Source organism: Oncorhynchus kisutch, linkage group LG21 (assembly GCF_002021735.2).
Source record: "Oncorhynchus kisutch isolate 150728-3 linkage group LG21, Okis_V2, whole genome shotgun sequence".
Lineage (NCBI taxonomy): Eukaryota > Metazoa > Chordata > Actinopteri > Salmoniformes > Salmonidae > Oncorhynchus > Oncorhynchus kisutch.
Window position 1 is genome coordinate 24214958 of NC_034194.2, and position 16153 is coordinate 24231110.

At 41.2% G+C, this 16153-nt stretch overlaps 1 protein-coding gene across 2 annotated transcripts; it reads left to right on the forward strand.

The window, feature by feature from the left end:
- The first annotated feature begins 3688 nt into the window (after positions 1 to 3688).
- acp1 (acid phosphatase 1) lies at positions 3689 to 15541 on the forward strand. Of its 2 annotated transcripts, none has more exons than XM_020455270.2 (6): positions 3689 to 3964; positions 5063 to 5136; positions 6350 to 6463; positions 9232 to 9293; positions 11259 to 11364; positions 15229 to 15541. In XM_020455270.2, the coding sequence occupies exons 1-6, from the start codon at positions 3922 to 3924 to the stop codon at positions 15304 to 15306; spliced, it is 477 nt and encodes a 158-aa protein (XP_020310859.1). In that variant the 5' UTR covers positions 3689 to 3921; the 3' UTR covers positions 15307 to 15541. The 2 variants fall into 2 exon arrangements, with proteins under 2 accessions (XP_020310859.1, XP_020310860.1); XM_020455271.2 differs by lacking the exon at positions 6350 to 6463 and adding an exon at positions 6167 to 6280 and having other exon boundaries at positions 3838 to 3964.
- Positions 15542 to 16153: the final 612 nt, after the last annotated feature.

A 16153-nucleotide genomic window follows, 5' to 3' on the forward strand; every position in this document is an offset into this window, starting at 1 on the left:
GGGCCAATTGAAGTAGTATGTACATGAATATATAGTTATTTTTTCTTTGGACACATACTGTTTTACTCTGGATATAGATACTTTTGTACCCGTTTCCTCCAGCATCTTCACAAGGTCCTTTACTGTTGTTCTGGGATTGATTTGCCCTTTTCGCAGCAAAGTACGTTCATCTCTAGGAGACAGAACGCGTCTCCTTCCTGAGTGGTATGACGGCTGCATGGTCACATGGTGTTTATACTTGCGTACTATTGTTTGTACAGATGAACGTGGTACTGTCAGGCATTTGGAAATTGCTCCCAAGGATGAACCAGACTTGTGGAGGTCTACAATTTTCTTTCTGAGGTCTTGGCTGATTTCTTTTGATTTTCCCATGATGTCAAGCAAAGAGGCATTAAGTTTGAAGGTAGGCCTTGAAATAGTTCCACAGGTACACCTCGGGTTGACTCAAATGATGTCAATTAGCCTATCAGAAGCTTCTAAAGCCATGACATCATTTTCTGGAATTTTCCAAGCTGTTTAAAGTCACAGTCAACTTAGTTGAAATAAGGCCTACCTTATATAGAAATAATCTGTCTGTAAACAATTGTTGGAAATATTACTTGTGCCATACAAAAAATAGATGTCCTAACCGACTTGCCAAAACTATAGTTTGTTAACAAGAAATGTGTGGAGTTGTTAAAAAACAAGTTTTAATGACTCTAACCTAAGTGTATGTAAATTTCCAACTTCAACTGTATATATTCTTGCAACGTTCCCATGAAGCGTGTCTACAACATTAATATCTTATGTTCTGAGAACATGGCAACCATGTTCTGTGTATGTTCGGTGGGCCTATGATGGAATATTCTACTAACCCTCAGAAAACTGGACACATCAATGTTCTTAAAACATTCCCATGAAAAGAGTCTAGAACATTAATATATTATGTTCTAAGAACATACCAACCATGTTCTGTATATGTTTGGTGGGATGTTGATGGAATATTCTCCTAATCCTCAGAAAACTGAACATGTAAATGTTGTTGCAATGGCTCCAGAGTGGCGCAGTGGTCTAAGGCACTGCATCTGAGTGCAAAAGATGTCACTGCAGTCCTTGGTTTGAATCCAGGCTGCATCACATCTGGCTGTGATTGGGAGTCCCATAGGGCAGCGCACAATTGGCCTAGGTTTGGCTGGGGTAGGCTGTCATTGTGAATGAGAATTTTATCCTAACTGACTTGCATGGTTAAATAAAAACATTTATTTTCTAATTTAACGTGTCTACAACAATATCTTATATTCTGAGAACATGGCAACCATGTTCTGTGTATGTTTGGTGGGACGTTGATGGAATATTCTCCTAACCCAAACAAAACCAGACATATGAATGTCTTGCAATGTTCCCACGAAACATGTCTAGAACATTAAAGTTCTGATAACATGGTAACTACGTTCTGGGTAAGTTATATTTGACATTAACCGAATGGTCTCTTGGAAACATTCCATGCACATGGGAACATTCCTATAAAAATCTTAGCTACTAAACGAATTAGACGCTTAAGGGAATGTTATACAGTTGTTGGAACATTTGTTGTTAGCTGGGATGTTGTTGGGGATCAGAAATGTGGGGTGCAAGAGAGACAGTTTGATATGCTAGGCAGTGTGGAAAGTAGAGGATGATGGGCAAAGGGTGAGAGAGCCTGAGAGGATCCCTATGAGTAGTAGTAGGCCAGTACAGAGTGACCCAAACAGTTTGTGCTTTAGTAAGGTTGGCATCTTGGCATTTATTGCTATGGTCATTAATTGTACCGTACAGATGGAACAGAGATCCCAGAAGATTGATTTGGTGGCAGCTGAGAAGTTTCAGAGTGTCAGAGATTTTAGTGCAGAAGATCTACAGGGGGTTTTGAGAGAAGAGATTCCATCCTCCCGGGCCGACAGCCTGGTGTAGGATCTGTTAGGGCAAAAGTAGTGGGAAGAGGTGTAGGGTTTGTAGGGGATAGTGGCGTATACAGTTGAAGTCAAAAGTTTACATACACCTTAGCCAAATACATTTAAACTCAGTTTTTCACAATTCCTGTAATTTAATCCAAGTAAAAATTCACTGTTTTAGGTTAGTTAGGATCACCACTTTATTTTAAGAATGTGAAATGTCAGAATAATAGTAGAGAATGATTTATTTCAGCTTTTCTTTCTTTCATCACAATCCCAGTGGGTCAGAAGTTTACATATACTCAATTGGTATTTGGTAGCATTGCCTTTAAATTGTTTAACTTGGGTCAAACGTTTGAGGTAGCCTTTCACAAGCTTCCCACAATAAGTTGGGCCCATGAATTTTGGCCCATTCCTCCTGACAGAGCTGGTGTAACTGAGTCAGGTTTGTAGGCCTCCTTGTTCGCACACACTTTTTCAGTTCTGCCCACAAATCTTCTACGGGATTGAGGTCAGGGATTTGTGATGGCCACTCCAATACCTTGACTTTGTTGTCCTTAGGCCATTTTGCCACAACTTTGGAAGTATGCTTGCGGTCATTGTCCATTTGGAAGACCCATTTGCGACTAAGCTTTAACTGATGTCTTGAGATGTTGCTTCAATATATCGACATCATTTTCCTTCCTCAGGATGCCATCTATTTTGTGAAGTGCACCAGTCCCTCCTGCAGCAAAGCATCCCCGCAACGTGATGCTGCCACCCCCGTGCTTCACGGTTGGAATGGTGTTCTTCGGCTTGAAGCCTCCCCCTTTTTCCTCCAAACATAACAATGGTCATTATGGTCAAACAGTTCTATTTTTCTTTCATCAGTCCAGAGGACATTTCTCCAGAAGGTACGATCTTTGTCCCCATGTGCAGTTGCAAACCGTAGTCTGGCTTTTTTATGGAGGTTTTGGAGCAGTGGCTTCTTCCTTGCTGAGTGGCCTTTCAGGTTATGTCGATATAGGACTCGTTTTACTGTGGATATAGATACTTTTGTACCTGTTTCCTCCAGCATCTTCACAAGGTCCTTTGCTGTTGTTCTGGGATTGATTTGCACTTTTCGCACCACAATACGTTAATCTCTAGGAGACAGAACGCGTCTCCTTCCTGAGCGGTATGACGGATGCGTGGTCACATGGTGTTTATACTTGTGTACTATTGTTTGTATAGATGAACTTGGTACCTTCAGGCGTTTGAAAATTGCTCCCAAGGATGAACCAGGAGGTCTACAATTTTTTGGGTCTTGGCTGATTTCTTTTGGTTTTCCCATGATGTCAAGCAAAGAGGCAGTGAGTTTGAAGATAGGCCTTGAAATATATCCACAGGTGCAACTCCAACCTCCATGCACAGTCAACTTAGTGTATGTAAACTTCTGACCCACTGGAATTGTGATACAGTGAATTATAAGTGAAATAATTTGTCTGTAAACAATTGTTGGAAAAATTACTTGTGTCATGCACAAAGTTGATGTCCTAACCGACTTACCAAAACTATTGTTTGTTAACAAGACATTTGTGGAGTGGTTGAAAAACAAGTTTTAATGACTCCAACCTAAGTGTATGTAAGCTGTATGTACAGTAGGGTTAGATGGCGGTGCAATGTATTTTTCCCATTCTCCTTTTCCCGTTTTTGTGAACAAATGTGAAATTCACACTCCAACCTGTAAACGCCAGCAATATGCAACAAAGCGTCTTGTCTGCCTGAAAACTAGAAGAAGAAGAACGTGCTAGTGATGTGAACAAGGCTAGATGGGATACATTCTATGTCAAAATAAGGTCAAAAGTTGATTTTAACCCTAACTATTTTTCTGACCTTAACCCAATTATCTCAAACTGCTACGTAAACAGCAAACTGCTGCGTAAACCTGCCGCGTAAATTCTCCTAACCTGCTCCGAAATATAAATTCTGACATAAACTGTATCCCTTCTAGACAAATCGAGTGATACTGACATAAGACCCTAAAAGCAAAATGGCAGCCAGCAGTGGAAAATCTGTTCTGTTCGTGTGTCTGGGTAAGAAACGACCAAGAAAAAGACCACAGTCTCTGTGATTTCATGCACATAACGAGTCAATGGTGTGTCAAGGTGATAATACATTCAAAAAATTGTCATACACTTGGAACTGACTGCCGTTTGTACGTGAATGGCAAGTGATGCTAACGGGTGCTATGCTATGCTAGCTCCAGTAGTTACTGAGTAACTAGCTGTTAAACCACTGAAAACGTTGGTACAATAACTATTGCAACCGCTATTGTAGTTAGTTAGCTAGCTAACTAAATTGCACATATCAATTTCTGTATCCAACTTGCAATACTAAAACCTTACATTTACTGCCATGATTTAGTTTGGAATCTGTCCATTAGTTCATGCAGTTGGGCCACGCAGTTCTTTCACAAACTAGTGACTACTCATCAAACTTGCCTAATATCCCTTACTAATATATCACCAGATTCTCTTTATCTGAAATGCAAAGGCAATGAAAAGGTTGCTCAATGATTATACCACGGCGTAAGACCTTTGGACAGTAGAGTCCAATGTAAAATTATGTACGAAGATCATGTGCCATAGCCAGGCAGGCTAAGGTGATTATGGGAATTAATTTTGTAGTCAACAGCCAGCTATCAAAAGTTTCTCATGTTTCCAATATGTTATATTGAACTGTTCATTTGAAATTTCATTTCAACGACGTTCCATTGTTCAGATTGCATAATGTAAAACGTGACTACATTGCCATGTAATACCTCCAATCAAACACTGTAGCTGACTCAATTGGGTCTCAACAAGTTAAATTATTATTTTTCATTCAGAAATATAGGCTAGATATTCACTAAGACTCCAGGGGATATTGTGAGATAATCCGTTTTTGCTGATGCAAGTGTAGCAGATGGGTATCTCCACTAGCGCTACCAAATAGCAAACTTTTCTGTGGCTCGACTGGGTAAGACGCTTCAGGAGGGTGGTCATATGTGTTTGCGAGGCAGAGGTCCTAGGTTCGAGCCTCGGTATGAGCGGAGTTATGAGGAAGTGGTACTGGTGAAGCAAGCAACGTGACCTAATTTAGCCAAGCACTCTAATGGTAGTCAGCTTATTATGTGTCATTTTTTTGAACAGGGAACATTTGCAGGTCCCCCATCGCCGAAGCCGTCTTCAGGAAAATGGCGACAGATGCTGGTGTTGTTGACAAGGTAAAGACCTAAATGTATATGTGTGGGTAGATCTTCACAGGAACATATTGACAGCTCTGTTACATAGAAGTAATGCATATATTATATAACTTGTTTTGTGTAGACTTCGCCCCACATATGTTGCACGTTTGTTGAGCTACTGTACTCTTTTGATTGATAAACTTTTTTCCCCCTACTGCATCATATTCCAAACGGTTTAAAAATATATATATATATTTTTTTTAAACTTTATTTAACTAGGCAAGTCAGTTAAGAACAAATTCTTATTTACAATGACGGCCTACCAAAAGGCCTCCTGCGGGGACGGGGGCTGGGATTCAAAATAAAAATGAATTAAATACAAATATAGGGCAAAACACACATCACAACAATAGAGACAACACTACATAAAGAGAGACCTAAGACAACAACACGGCATGGCAGCAACACAACATAACAACAACACAACATGGTAGCAGCACAAAACAGGGTACAGACATTATTGGACACAGACAACAGCACAAAGGGCAAGAAGGTAGAGACAGTACATCACACGAAGCAGCCACAACTCTGTTAGAGTATCCATGATTGAGTCTTTGAATGAAGAGATGGAGATGAAACTGTCCAGTTTGAGTGTTTGTTGCAGCTTGTTCCAGTCACTAGCTGCAGTGAACTGAAAAGAGGAGCGACCCAGGGATGTATGTGCTTTGGGGACCTTTAACAGAATGTGACTGGCATAACGGATGTTGTATGTGCAGGATGAGGGCTGCATTAGATATCTCCGATAGGGGAGAGTGAGGCCTAAGAGGGTTTTGCAAATCAGCATCAACCAGTGGATCTTGCGACGGGTATACGGAGATGACCAGCTCTGTAGTCTTCTGCTTCTAGAGATGGAGATGCATTTTTAACAGTATAGGCTAAGGAAACAAACAAATTAGACTGAACTCTTTCAACCTATTATTAGATTGCTCTAATGTGCTGCATGTGCTGAGTCATTGTGTGCATATGAATACATTTTGCTTTGTTGTTGCTGTTCTCCTGCTCTGCATAGTGGAGGATAGACAGTGCTGCCACCTCCACCTATGAGATAGGCAACCCTCCAGACCACCGTGGTCAAGCCTGCATGAAGAAACACGGGGTGCCCATGAGGCATGTAGCCAGGCAGGTACGACCAACCCCTTTATCCTTCCTGTTAGCATTAGCTAGCTAGCTCTTGTGTTCTCTGTTGTTGCAGTGGGTCATAGACAGTGGTGCCACGACTGACTGGAACACAGGCAGCTCCCCGGACGCCCGTGGTCTGGCCTGCCTGAGGACACATGGCATTGAAACAAAACACAGGGCCCGACAGGTATATGATACATCAGTCACCCTGGGGTCCTTGCTGGGTCACTTTGGAGACTATAAAAATGTGTGTGGCATGGATAGTGTGTGTTTGGGGGGGAGTGTGTGTGTGAGTTGGCTGTATTAGCCTAAATCCCATGAATAAAACACTCGAGCACAATGACTTTCCTAGCAGTACTAACTTGTATTGCCAATGCTTAGTATTGCATCCTGATAGACGCTGCTAAATCACACCAAGATGTTATGAAGTCTGGTATCTAGGCTCTCCAAATCTACTCCGTCTATTGAAAGAGACAAGCTTGGGGTTAATTCCATTCTACCCTTTTCATTTTGGAAAATGTGTAATTTGGTTTACTTTTTTAATTGACTGGAATTTAAATGGATTTCACCCAAACCATATTGCCAACTGTGTTAGTGGGCCTCATGTTTTGCTGGTCTTTTTCTCTCAAGTTTTTCCAGCTCTCCCTGTCTCTCCTGCCAGCTCTCTGGTGCCCTCCCTGACCCAATGCTGGGAAGGGGAGCTGCCGTCATGTTGGTTTGTCTCTCATAACGGATAGAGGCCAACCCCGTTCTAATCTCCAGAAATTAGGGATGGGAGCTCAACGCTGCCCTGGCTCTGAGCCACCCATGTCTCCACGCAATGAACTTTGACAAGCTCTGAGTTTCTCTCTCTCGCTCTCTGTTCCCCCCGTTCCCTGCTAATTTCAGTGAACTTTAACTCACTGTTCCTTGCCTCTAATGTAATGTCTCGGCTTGCCTCAGAAAATACTGATATGATTTTTTGCCATGAATGCAAATTGTCAGAATCAAGCATCATTTTTGTTCAGTCTGGGTGTCATCCCAATTCCCATCACCACATTTTACTTACTGTAGCTTTAGACTGAGCTCTTGTAAGCAGACAGTTCCCTGCTCAAACTCACTGCTCACCAAGAGTCATACAATAACTCAACTCCACGCGGTTTCGGAACTTTTTATCTGTCTGCCCTCAGACCAGGTCATCGTTCTCCCTTATTTCTCCTTATATCTCTCCCCTCCTAACCGTTCCTCATATAACAGCCTCCCTGACTGTCAGTCAAAAATTCCAGAAATCCAACCAGGCTCTATCGCTGCATTGTGGAGGGGGTTCACATGAGGATTTTGACCAGAGATTATTGCAAAGGGAGAAGACAAATATTGTGTGTTGGTGTTTGTGCTGTAAAGCCCAAGCGGGGAACTACAGAGTTGAAATAGCAGTGAATGGAATTTGACATTTTGCCAACTTAACTTTGATTTTGCAAGGGTTTTTGGATACTACATACACAACACCTAGTTATTATATACTCTTATTATACAAATCTGGAATGGCCATGTTTTGGCGAGCTTTCATGTAAATTGCTCTTTCTGTCTTCACTCCCTCTACTTCTTTCTCTTCACTCTTTTAACCTCTCCATTCCCAAGTCCCACCCTAGAAACCCTTTCAAACCATAAGTGAGGCATGGCCTCACTCTCTCCTGAGTCATGGCTGCTGAGTAAGTGTTGCAAGATTGACATACAGTGCATTCAGAAAGTATTCAGATCCCCCGATTTTTTTTTTCTCCCCACATTTTGTTACGCTCAGCCTTATTCTAAAATTGATTAAATTTGTTTTTTCTTCTCATCAATCCACACACACTACCCCATAATGACAACGCAAAAACAGGTTTTCAGAAATTTGTGAAAATGCATTACAATTATAAAAACAGATATTTAATTTACATAAGTATTCAGACCCTTTACTCATGACTTTGTTGAAGCATGTTTAGCAGCAATTACAGCCTCGAATCTTCTTGGTTATGATGCTACAAGCTTGGCACACCTGTGTTTGTGGAGTTTCTCACATTCTTCTCTGCAGATCCTCTCAAGCTTTGTCAGGTTGGATGGGGTCTCTCCAGAATGTTAGATCGGGTTAAAGTCCGGGCTTTGGCTGGGCCACTCAAGGACATACAGAGACTTGTCCCGAAGCCACTCCTGCATTGTCTTGGCTGTGTGCTTAGGGTCATTGTCCTGTTGGAAGGCGACCCTTCGCCTTCGGTTCTGAGCGCTCTGGAGCTGGTTTTCATCAAGGATCTCTCTGTAGTTTGCTCCGTTCAGCTTTCCCTCAATCCTGACTAGTCTCACAATCCCTGCCGCTGAAAAACATCCCCGCAGCATGATGCTGCCACCACCATGCTTCACCTTAGGGATGGTACCAAAAAAGGAAGCACCTGAGGTTAATTTCAAGTCTCATAACAAATACTTATGTAAATAAGGTATTTCTGTTTTATATTTTTTATACTTTTGCAAAAAATGTAAAGCCGGTTTACACTTTATCATTATGGGGTATTTAGTGTAGATTGAAAATGATTCATTTAATCAATTTGAGAATAAGGCTGTAACGTAACACAATGTGGAAAAAGTCAAAGGGTCTGAATACTTTCTGAATGCACTGTACTTGGAAGATGTACTGCTTTGATCCCTTTCATAACCCTGAACATGGAGGTACCCAGACACCGCTCCTCTCCATCTCTCTCTCGCTACCCCTCTCTTTCTCCTTCCTCTTCTCTCTCGGAGTTCTCTAGAACCTCTCAATTTGACTCAACAAGAACCAGGGAAAGGTCTTTACCACTGTAATGGAACACATATACCAGGCAGAAGTTATATAGGGCCTAGTGCCTGACAGTTAAACTTTATAGAGAAATTACAACAGCCAGTCTTTTGTTGTCAACACACACCAGTACCAATGTTAACATTTTGTCTTCTGTGTTTTTTTTCTTCTAGGTGACAAAGGAGGATTTTATGTCATTTGACTACATTCTGTGCATGGATGAGAGCAATTTGAGGTATATGCATCTTAACCCTATGTTCATGTGTGAGTCCATGTGTGTCCGTCCATGCGTGTATATATATGTGTGTGTGTGTGTGTGTGTGCTCGGTCGTCTTCCTTTGTTCAAGAGTGGGGTGAACACAATTTGCAACATCTGCATGGACACTCTTGACTCACAGAACGGTGTTCTGTGCCATGACATCATGACAAGTCTATTCTATTCCGGGCTGCCATTCAAAATTATTGGAGTAAAAATATATTTTTTTAAGTAAGTAACATCCTGGGGTTTACTTGTTCTATGACCCTATGGCACTTACCCAAACATGATTACCGGGGTCACAAACTAAGTCAGAGAAGAGCTTATGCGGAGTGTAGAAATGGCACGGGATATTGAGATAGACAGAACAGACCGAGCAATAAAAGTACAATAGGAACGAGGTAATTGTCAGATCCAAACTTTATATCAGGAACTCGGGGATGGCTGTTGTCCATTCAAAATGTCATTGTATGTTAAAGTTAGGCTTTCCCTGCAACGGGTCAGGTAAGGGGATGCCTTGGCGATTGTGGAGACGTATATTGTGTACACACACACAGATGCCCACGTGACATACAGGCAGACATGTACACCTCAATGTCTATGTAAAGTGTAGGGGTAAAGTCTGTCTAACAAGTGAGTGTCCCTAAGCTGTTTGCATGTGAAGCCTGGGCAGGGGGAGGGATATTTCTTGCTACTTTGAACGTTCAGGGATCATTTAGAGATCACATGCCTAAGGCGGTGCGGTCTGTAAGCAGCTTACTGAGGTCTTTGGATGCCTCGTCTTTTCTGTTTGGGGGCGACTTTTCCCTTCCTCCATTCTGTTTCTCTCTCCAAGTATTTGGTTGGCTAGCGAGAGAAAGAGATTAACCTAAACTCCCCGCCAATTATTACCAATGACCTAATTAACCATCACCAGTTAGGTTTTACATGTGTTATTATTGTGTTGGATTATAGTGCTTTTACATTTCAGTTTAGTCAGTGGGAACCAGGAGCCCTTTCAGCTCTGCTGCATTCTACATTTACAATACAGTGCTATAGAACTAACCTTAACCCCCCCCCCCCAATGAAAGCGTCAGGGGGGCGTTGCTCTACCACAGGGTTAGGCACGGGAGGTGGCAGTGGGGCGGTAGTTCCCTGTTTTTTAGTCCCATTCCCAGTATTGGAAGCTTCCCAGCTTGGCCCCATACCCTCACTGTGGGGGAGTCAGTCCCCTCTCAGTCCAAGCAGTATGGCTGGCCATTTCATTTGAGCCATTACACTACTTACAATGGGAAGGACCTGGCAACCGCTTTGTTTTAGTGCCTGGGTTAGTAATAGTTTTTTATTTTTTATCCATCCGCTACATTTCTAAACCCCTGTGGTCTGGTTTCCAGCCAGGCTTGGTGCATGGATCCTTCCACGCTGCTTTTATTACTGTCTGAGTGTATTGTTGTATTTATAAGCCCAATTACCCAAGCATCAAAATAAAAGAAACCAGTAAAGTCAATAAAAGACTCATTTCCACAGTTGGATTGTGAGGACGTGTTTGAAGAAGTTGTGTAGCCTTTAAGTAACTGTCAAAACGATTTAGTCACAAATAAATTCTCATATATTGATATTTGGTTTCAGTTTGACTTGTTTTGCACTGATAGCGTATACCACAGTAAGCCATTTTGAAAACTTGGAATAGAATAGATGTGTTGTCTGTGATGGGCTCTTGCGTGTAACAGAAACACCAAACCAACAAAATGGGTGTTTAAGACTTATTAAACCTTTTTAATTTGGTTCCATTTGTTATGGACAGATGGCCATTTATACCACAATAAAAGTTGTTCTATGAAATGGGTGGTTACATTTGTAAAAGTCTGTCAGATATATGGTCCAAAATAGCACTGGTGGTATTTGATTTTAGTATTGTCACAGGAACACATCCTAACCGTCTCTGACTTTTCTCTCTCTTTACAGTGACCTGAAAAAGAAGGCAAACTCTGTGAAAAACAGCAAAGCCAAGATTGAGCTGCTGGGCTCGTACGACCCAGAGAAACAACTGATCATCAAAGACCCATACTACGTAAGTCTACTGCACTGACAGCGTTTTCCCACCAGTACTAAGGAGCCTATCACAACTGGGTTACTAGGTTTAGACAAAAAAACGATTCTGCTGCTCGCGTTGTGAATAAAAAAGCAACATGACTGCATATGGCTTAACCCACCAACATTATTCTAAAGTACTGTAGGCTACATGAATCCATACACTTACAGCGAGATAAGGTAACACATTCAGTAGAACAATGTCCTGATCTCTACAGGGTAAGTTTCCATGTTAACTCCCATAATTCAGAGTCCTTGTGTCCTCACACCAGCACTATCTATGCCTAAGCCTCACTCTGGACTCCCGAGTGACGCAGCGCTCTAAGGCACTGCATCTCAGTACAAGAGGCGTCACAGTCCCTGGTTCAAATCCGGCCTTGATTGGGAGTCCCATAGAGCGGTGCACAATTGGCCCAGCGTCGTCCAGGTTTGGCCGCGGTAGGCCGTCATTGTAAATAATCATTTGTTTTTAACTAACTTGCCTAGTGTAAAAAAGTCATCCCCAGTTAAAACCACTGTATGGAACAATTGGTTTCTGGTGGGAAAACAGTAGCAAGATATTGTCTTCCTCATGTCCTGAGATACAATATTATTACGATACGATATTATCACTATACTTTGGTGCCGATACGATATATATATTGTGATTCTCACAATTCTATATGTATTGTGATTCGATCATTTTATTTTATTGCAATTTGATGTTCCAAACATTATTGCTCACACTGCTGCAGAGGGACAAGAGAGCCATGAGAAAAAACAAATTGTCTCCCTACTTAAAAATATGGAGAACAAGCTATGAAGGAAAAATACTGGAGTTTTGGTTCAGTTACAGCCAACTAGCGCAAATATATTGTCAAAAATAATATCCTGATATATACAGTACTAGTCAAAAGTTTGGACGCCTACTCATTCAAGGGGTTTTCTTTATTTTTACTATTTTCTACGTTGTAGAATAATGGTGAAGACATCAAAACTATGAAATAACACATATGGAAACAGCATTCAGCAGCGATACGCCATCCCATCTGGTTTGCGCTTAGTGGGAGTATCATTTGTTTTTCAACAAAACAATGAGACAAGAAAATCCCTGGAATGAGTAGGTATGTCCAAACTTTTGACTGGTACTGTAACTATCGATTTTTTGTTCCCCATCACTAATGTCCTGTGTCCTCAAGTCTCTCTGCAGCCCCTCCTTTACCATCTCACAACATGTTTAATGGCTTTGTTAACTTTTCCCAGCTTTAAATGCTTCCTATGCATTCGTAAGTCCTGCCAAATGGCATCGGAAGTGGAGGCCAGTTGGTTTGTGCAGAGTAGATTGAATTTTACATGGATGTGATGAGCGAGGGGGGGGGGGGGGGGGGAGGAGAAGGGCAGTTAGTTTGATAGTTGAAGTCCAGTTGTTGGTCTACTACGGTCTCTGCTGTTGGTCTACTACGGTCTCTGCTGTTGGTCTACTACGGTCTCTGCTGTTGGTCTACTACGGTCTCTGCTGTTGATCTACTACGGTCTCTGCTGTTGGTCTACTACGGTCTCTGCTGTTGGTCTACTACGGTCTCTGCTGTTGGTCTACTACGGTCTCTGCTGATGGTTGCGAAGGAAGATAATTAGAAAAAAGGAGGGAAATGTTTCAGGAATGTGAAAATGCAGGCAAACTGCATGTTTGGTTTGATGAGGAATGCTACATAAATCATATCCCCTGTCCTATATTCTTGTTAAAATAATAAATGAATGAATTTGTTGTGTGGTCTTGACTAGGGACATGCATGTTGCGGGTAGACCTCTGATCGCATAATGTCATGTGTGGGTAATTGAGATGTTTCTATTAGGGTTTCAGGAAATACCCTTTTGATAGAATAATGACGGTAAAATTATTAATGTTGCGATGGTTGTGGTTGACCAAAATGAAGTGTCTGTGTGTATTCTGGCTCAATCATGTGTCCCTCTTCTTGGCTGTCTGTCCCTGTGTGTTAAAATCCCAGTGCTGTCAAAAATGTGATTTTCCTATGTTTTATATATGTTTCCACACTGAGGTTGTAAAAATATTGTGAAAATGATAATATCCTTTTAGTGTAAGAGCTGTTTGAAAAAAAAAGAAAACGCCTGGAATTTCAGCCTGTTTTGGTGGGATGGAGTTTTGGCTTCACCAGGCAGTAAATGAGTTAATAGACCAATAAGAGTTCTAAACCTCTCTGCCAATAACAGCTAGTTTTCCGTTTTCCCCTCCCCACTTAGACCACTACAACAGCCCTAGAAAAATTCTTGCTTGAGAAATGACTCTTTGCTAAGAAGCAATTTTTGTTTCGTTTTGATCATTTCAATTAGAAACAGTCACAGTAAGGTATCTAATTGTTACCCAGAAATGATTTGCTATTGAGATGAAAATTTCTGCAGTGGACCTTTAACACCAGCTGTGAGTGTGTGGTAGCCAGAGGGAGCTTAGCCTTAAACATGGTTTCAGAGGCGAGTAAATAAATATTTTGGCGTGTTGACAGCACTGGGCTGTGGTCCGTCATCCGTCGCCACAACGCATGGCAGAGAAGCACAGTAAAGGACTAGAGCCAGACGGCTGTTTTTTAAATAAATTGAGACATAAATTCAGTCCAACCTTAGAGCCGATGACAAGCTCTGAGGAGGACGTAGCTGAATGGGGTTCCAAAGACTTCGTTTGGAGCCTTTTTGTTTGGATCAGAGACTGGGTTTGGGGGTTGGAGGGGGTGGAGGAACTGGGTGGGTGTTAAGAGTCTTCAGGTGTGGTTGGCTGTTCTCCTGCCAGCGAAGGAGTATATTAAAAGGCTAACTGTCAAATGTGTCCAAGTACATTTTGCACAGGGACTCATTTCTGAACGTTTCTGCTTTTGATTTTAGTTCCAGTATGGTATAAAACGAGCAGTCCGTTATAAAAAACAATACCATTTTTCAGACGGCTTTTACCTTTTACAATGGCCTGAACAAGTAAAAAACACTTTAAAATGTATTACAAAACAGCATGTGCACTCTACTCCTAGACCATTTCTGAGGAAAGAAAATATCTTTCATTTTTGGATGAACTTTTTAAAGTTAGTGTTACATGCCGTTGTCGGCCATCTTCCCTGGTTGTTACAGATATGATTTTTTTATGAATATGAGATCATCGCTTTAGGAGTCCCCAACCGGCAAGTACAATGGACTGTCTGTGTTTTACCAATGCATGTGGACAGATATTACATCTATTGTTGTTGTTTTTTATTGCATCTCTCTCTGTTTGGTATATTTTACTGGAAAGAGTCTCTTCTTGATGTTTTAACATTAATATTCACACAGTGTAAATTTGAGTTTTAAATTAGTTTGCCACAACAACAGGAGAGAGAAATGCTGAACATTTCAAAGGACAAAACATGCCCTTTTGGCACTTTGGATTGGTGTTACAGGTCTCTGAAAGGTGTAACGTTATTTATGGTGGGCCTGGAAAGTTGGCTTGGGCTGTTTTCTTCTCTATTATTGGCTAATGTAATCACGAGCCAATTAGCCAGAACTGTGTGGGTTTTGGGGGGGGAAACGTCACTGAAGAAACCCCCCATCCAATGTCAGCTCTATATTCTACTGGTTTGGGAAATGATTGAGCTAGTAACTAGAGGCGTTCTGATCCAGATTTGGAGAAAGATTAACTGTTTCATTGCTCAAGGAAAAGGCTCTTTACTGCTGTCTTATTTTGATGGCACTATTTAAAGCCTTATAAAAACAATATTGGTGAACACAACTTTTATTTTATAGCTTTCTGAAAAGCAGAAATGTATAACTTTTATTCATACAATATTTTGGGGCAAAATTAATTGATTTCCCTTTTGTCCCTGTTTTATAGGGGCATGAGGAAGACTTTGAAAATGTGTACGAACAATGTGTGAGATGCTGCAAAGTGTTTTTGGAAAACAACTCGTAACCAGACCCAAGATCTGACCGGTGAACATCCACCCAAACACTAGATGGATAGTAAAGAAACGATCCTCCGTTATCGTCCATAGTTGTGCAGTTACAATACACATCTGCCAGGTCACACTAACAGTAGTTCCCATCAATATGGTGTAGCAATCAGTTGATTGTCACAATCTACAATATGTCTGTAAAACGAACGGTTTACTGTACTGTGTCCTAAATAAAATGCTTTTTTTGAGGAATTTGCAGATTGTCTGGTCCATTCAAATAAACAATACATACTCAACAGAACTAACAATGCACTATTCTATCTTTATCTTATTTCTCTCTCTTTTACATTTTGTAAATTGTTAGTCTAATCTAGTCTAACATAGCCATCAACGTTTATAGAGATTAATATGGATGCATTATGGCATGACCAGACATTTTAGGGTTCAGAGAGGAAGGGTTAAAGGTTGAGACCAGGGTCAAAGTTAATGCTTGCCCAAATGATAATCTTGTTGGGTATTTGACACGGGTTTAGTTAGTTACTTTCATGTCACAATGTTTTTTAAAAATTGAGTCATTCTTCCATTTGTACTCCCGTGACATCCTAATTCGAACATCAGGGCTTTGATAAAACAAAACCTATAAAATCCCTTTTAATGAGTGTAATTGCTTTAGCTCAGCTATTGGTATTTTAGAGAAATGAGAGGACAAAAATAGCCTGCAGTGATTTTGTTCTCATAACTAGCTAATGATGCTACTTAGCCTCTTTATCTTACCACTGGCATCCCCACCATTAAGTCTGATTTGGACCCTCACATACTCTTCCTTATGTCAAAGATGATTAAAATCCCAAACCATGGCAGCCC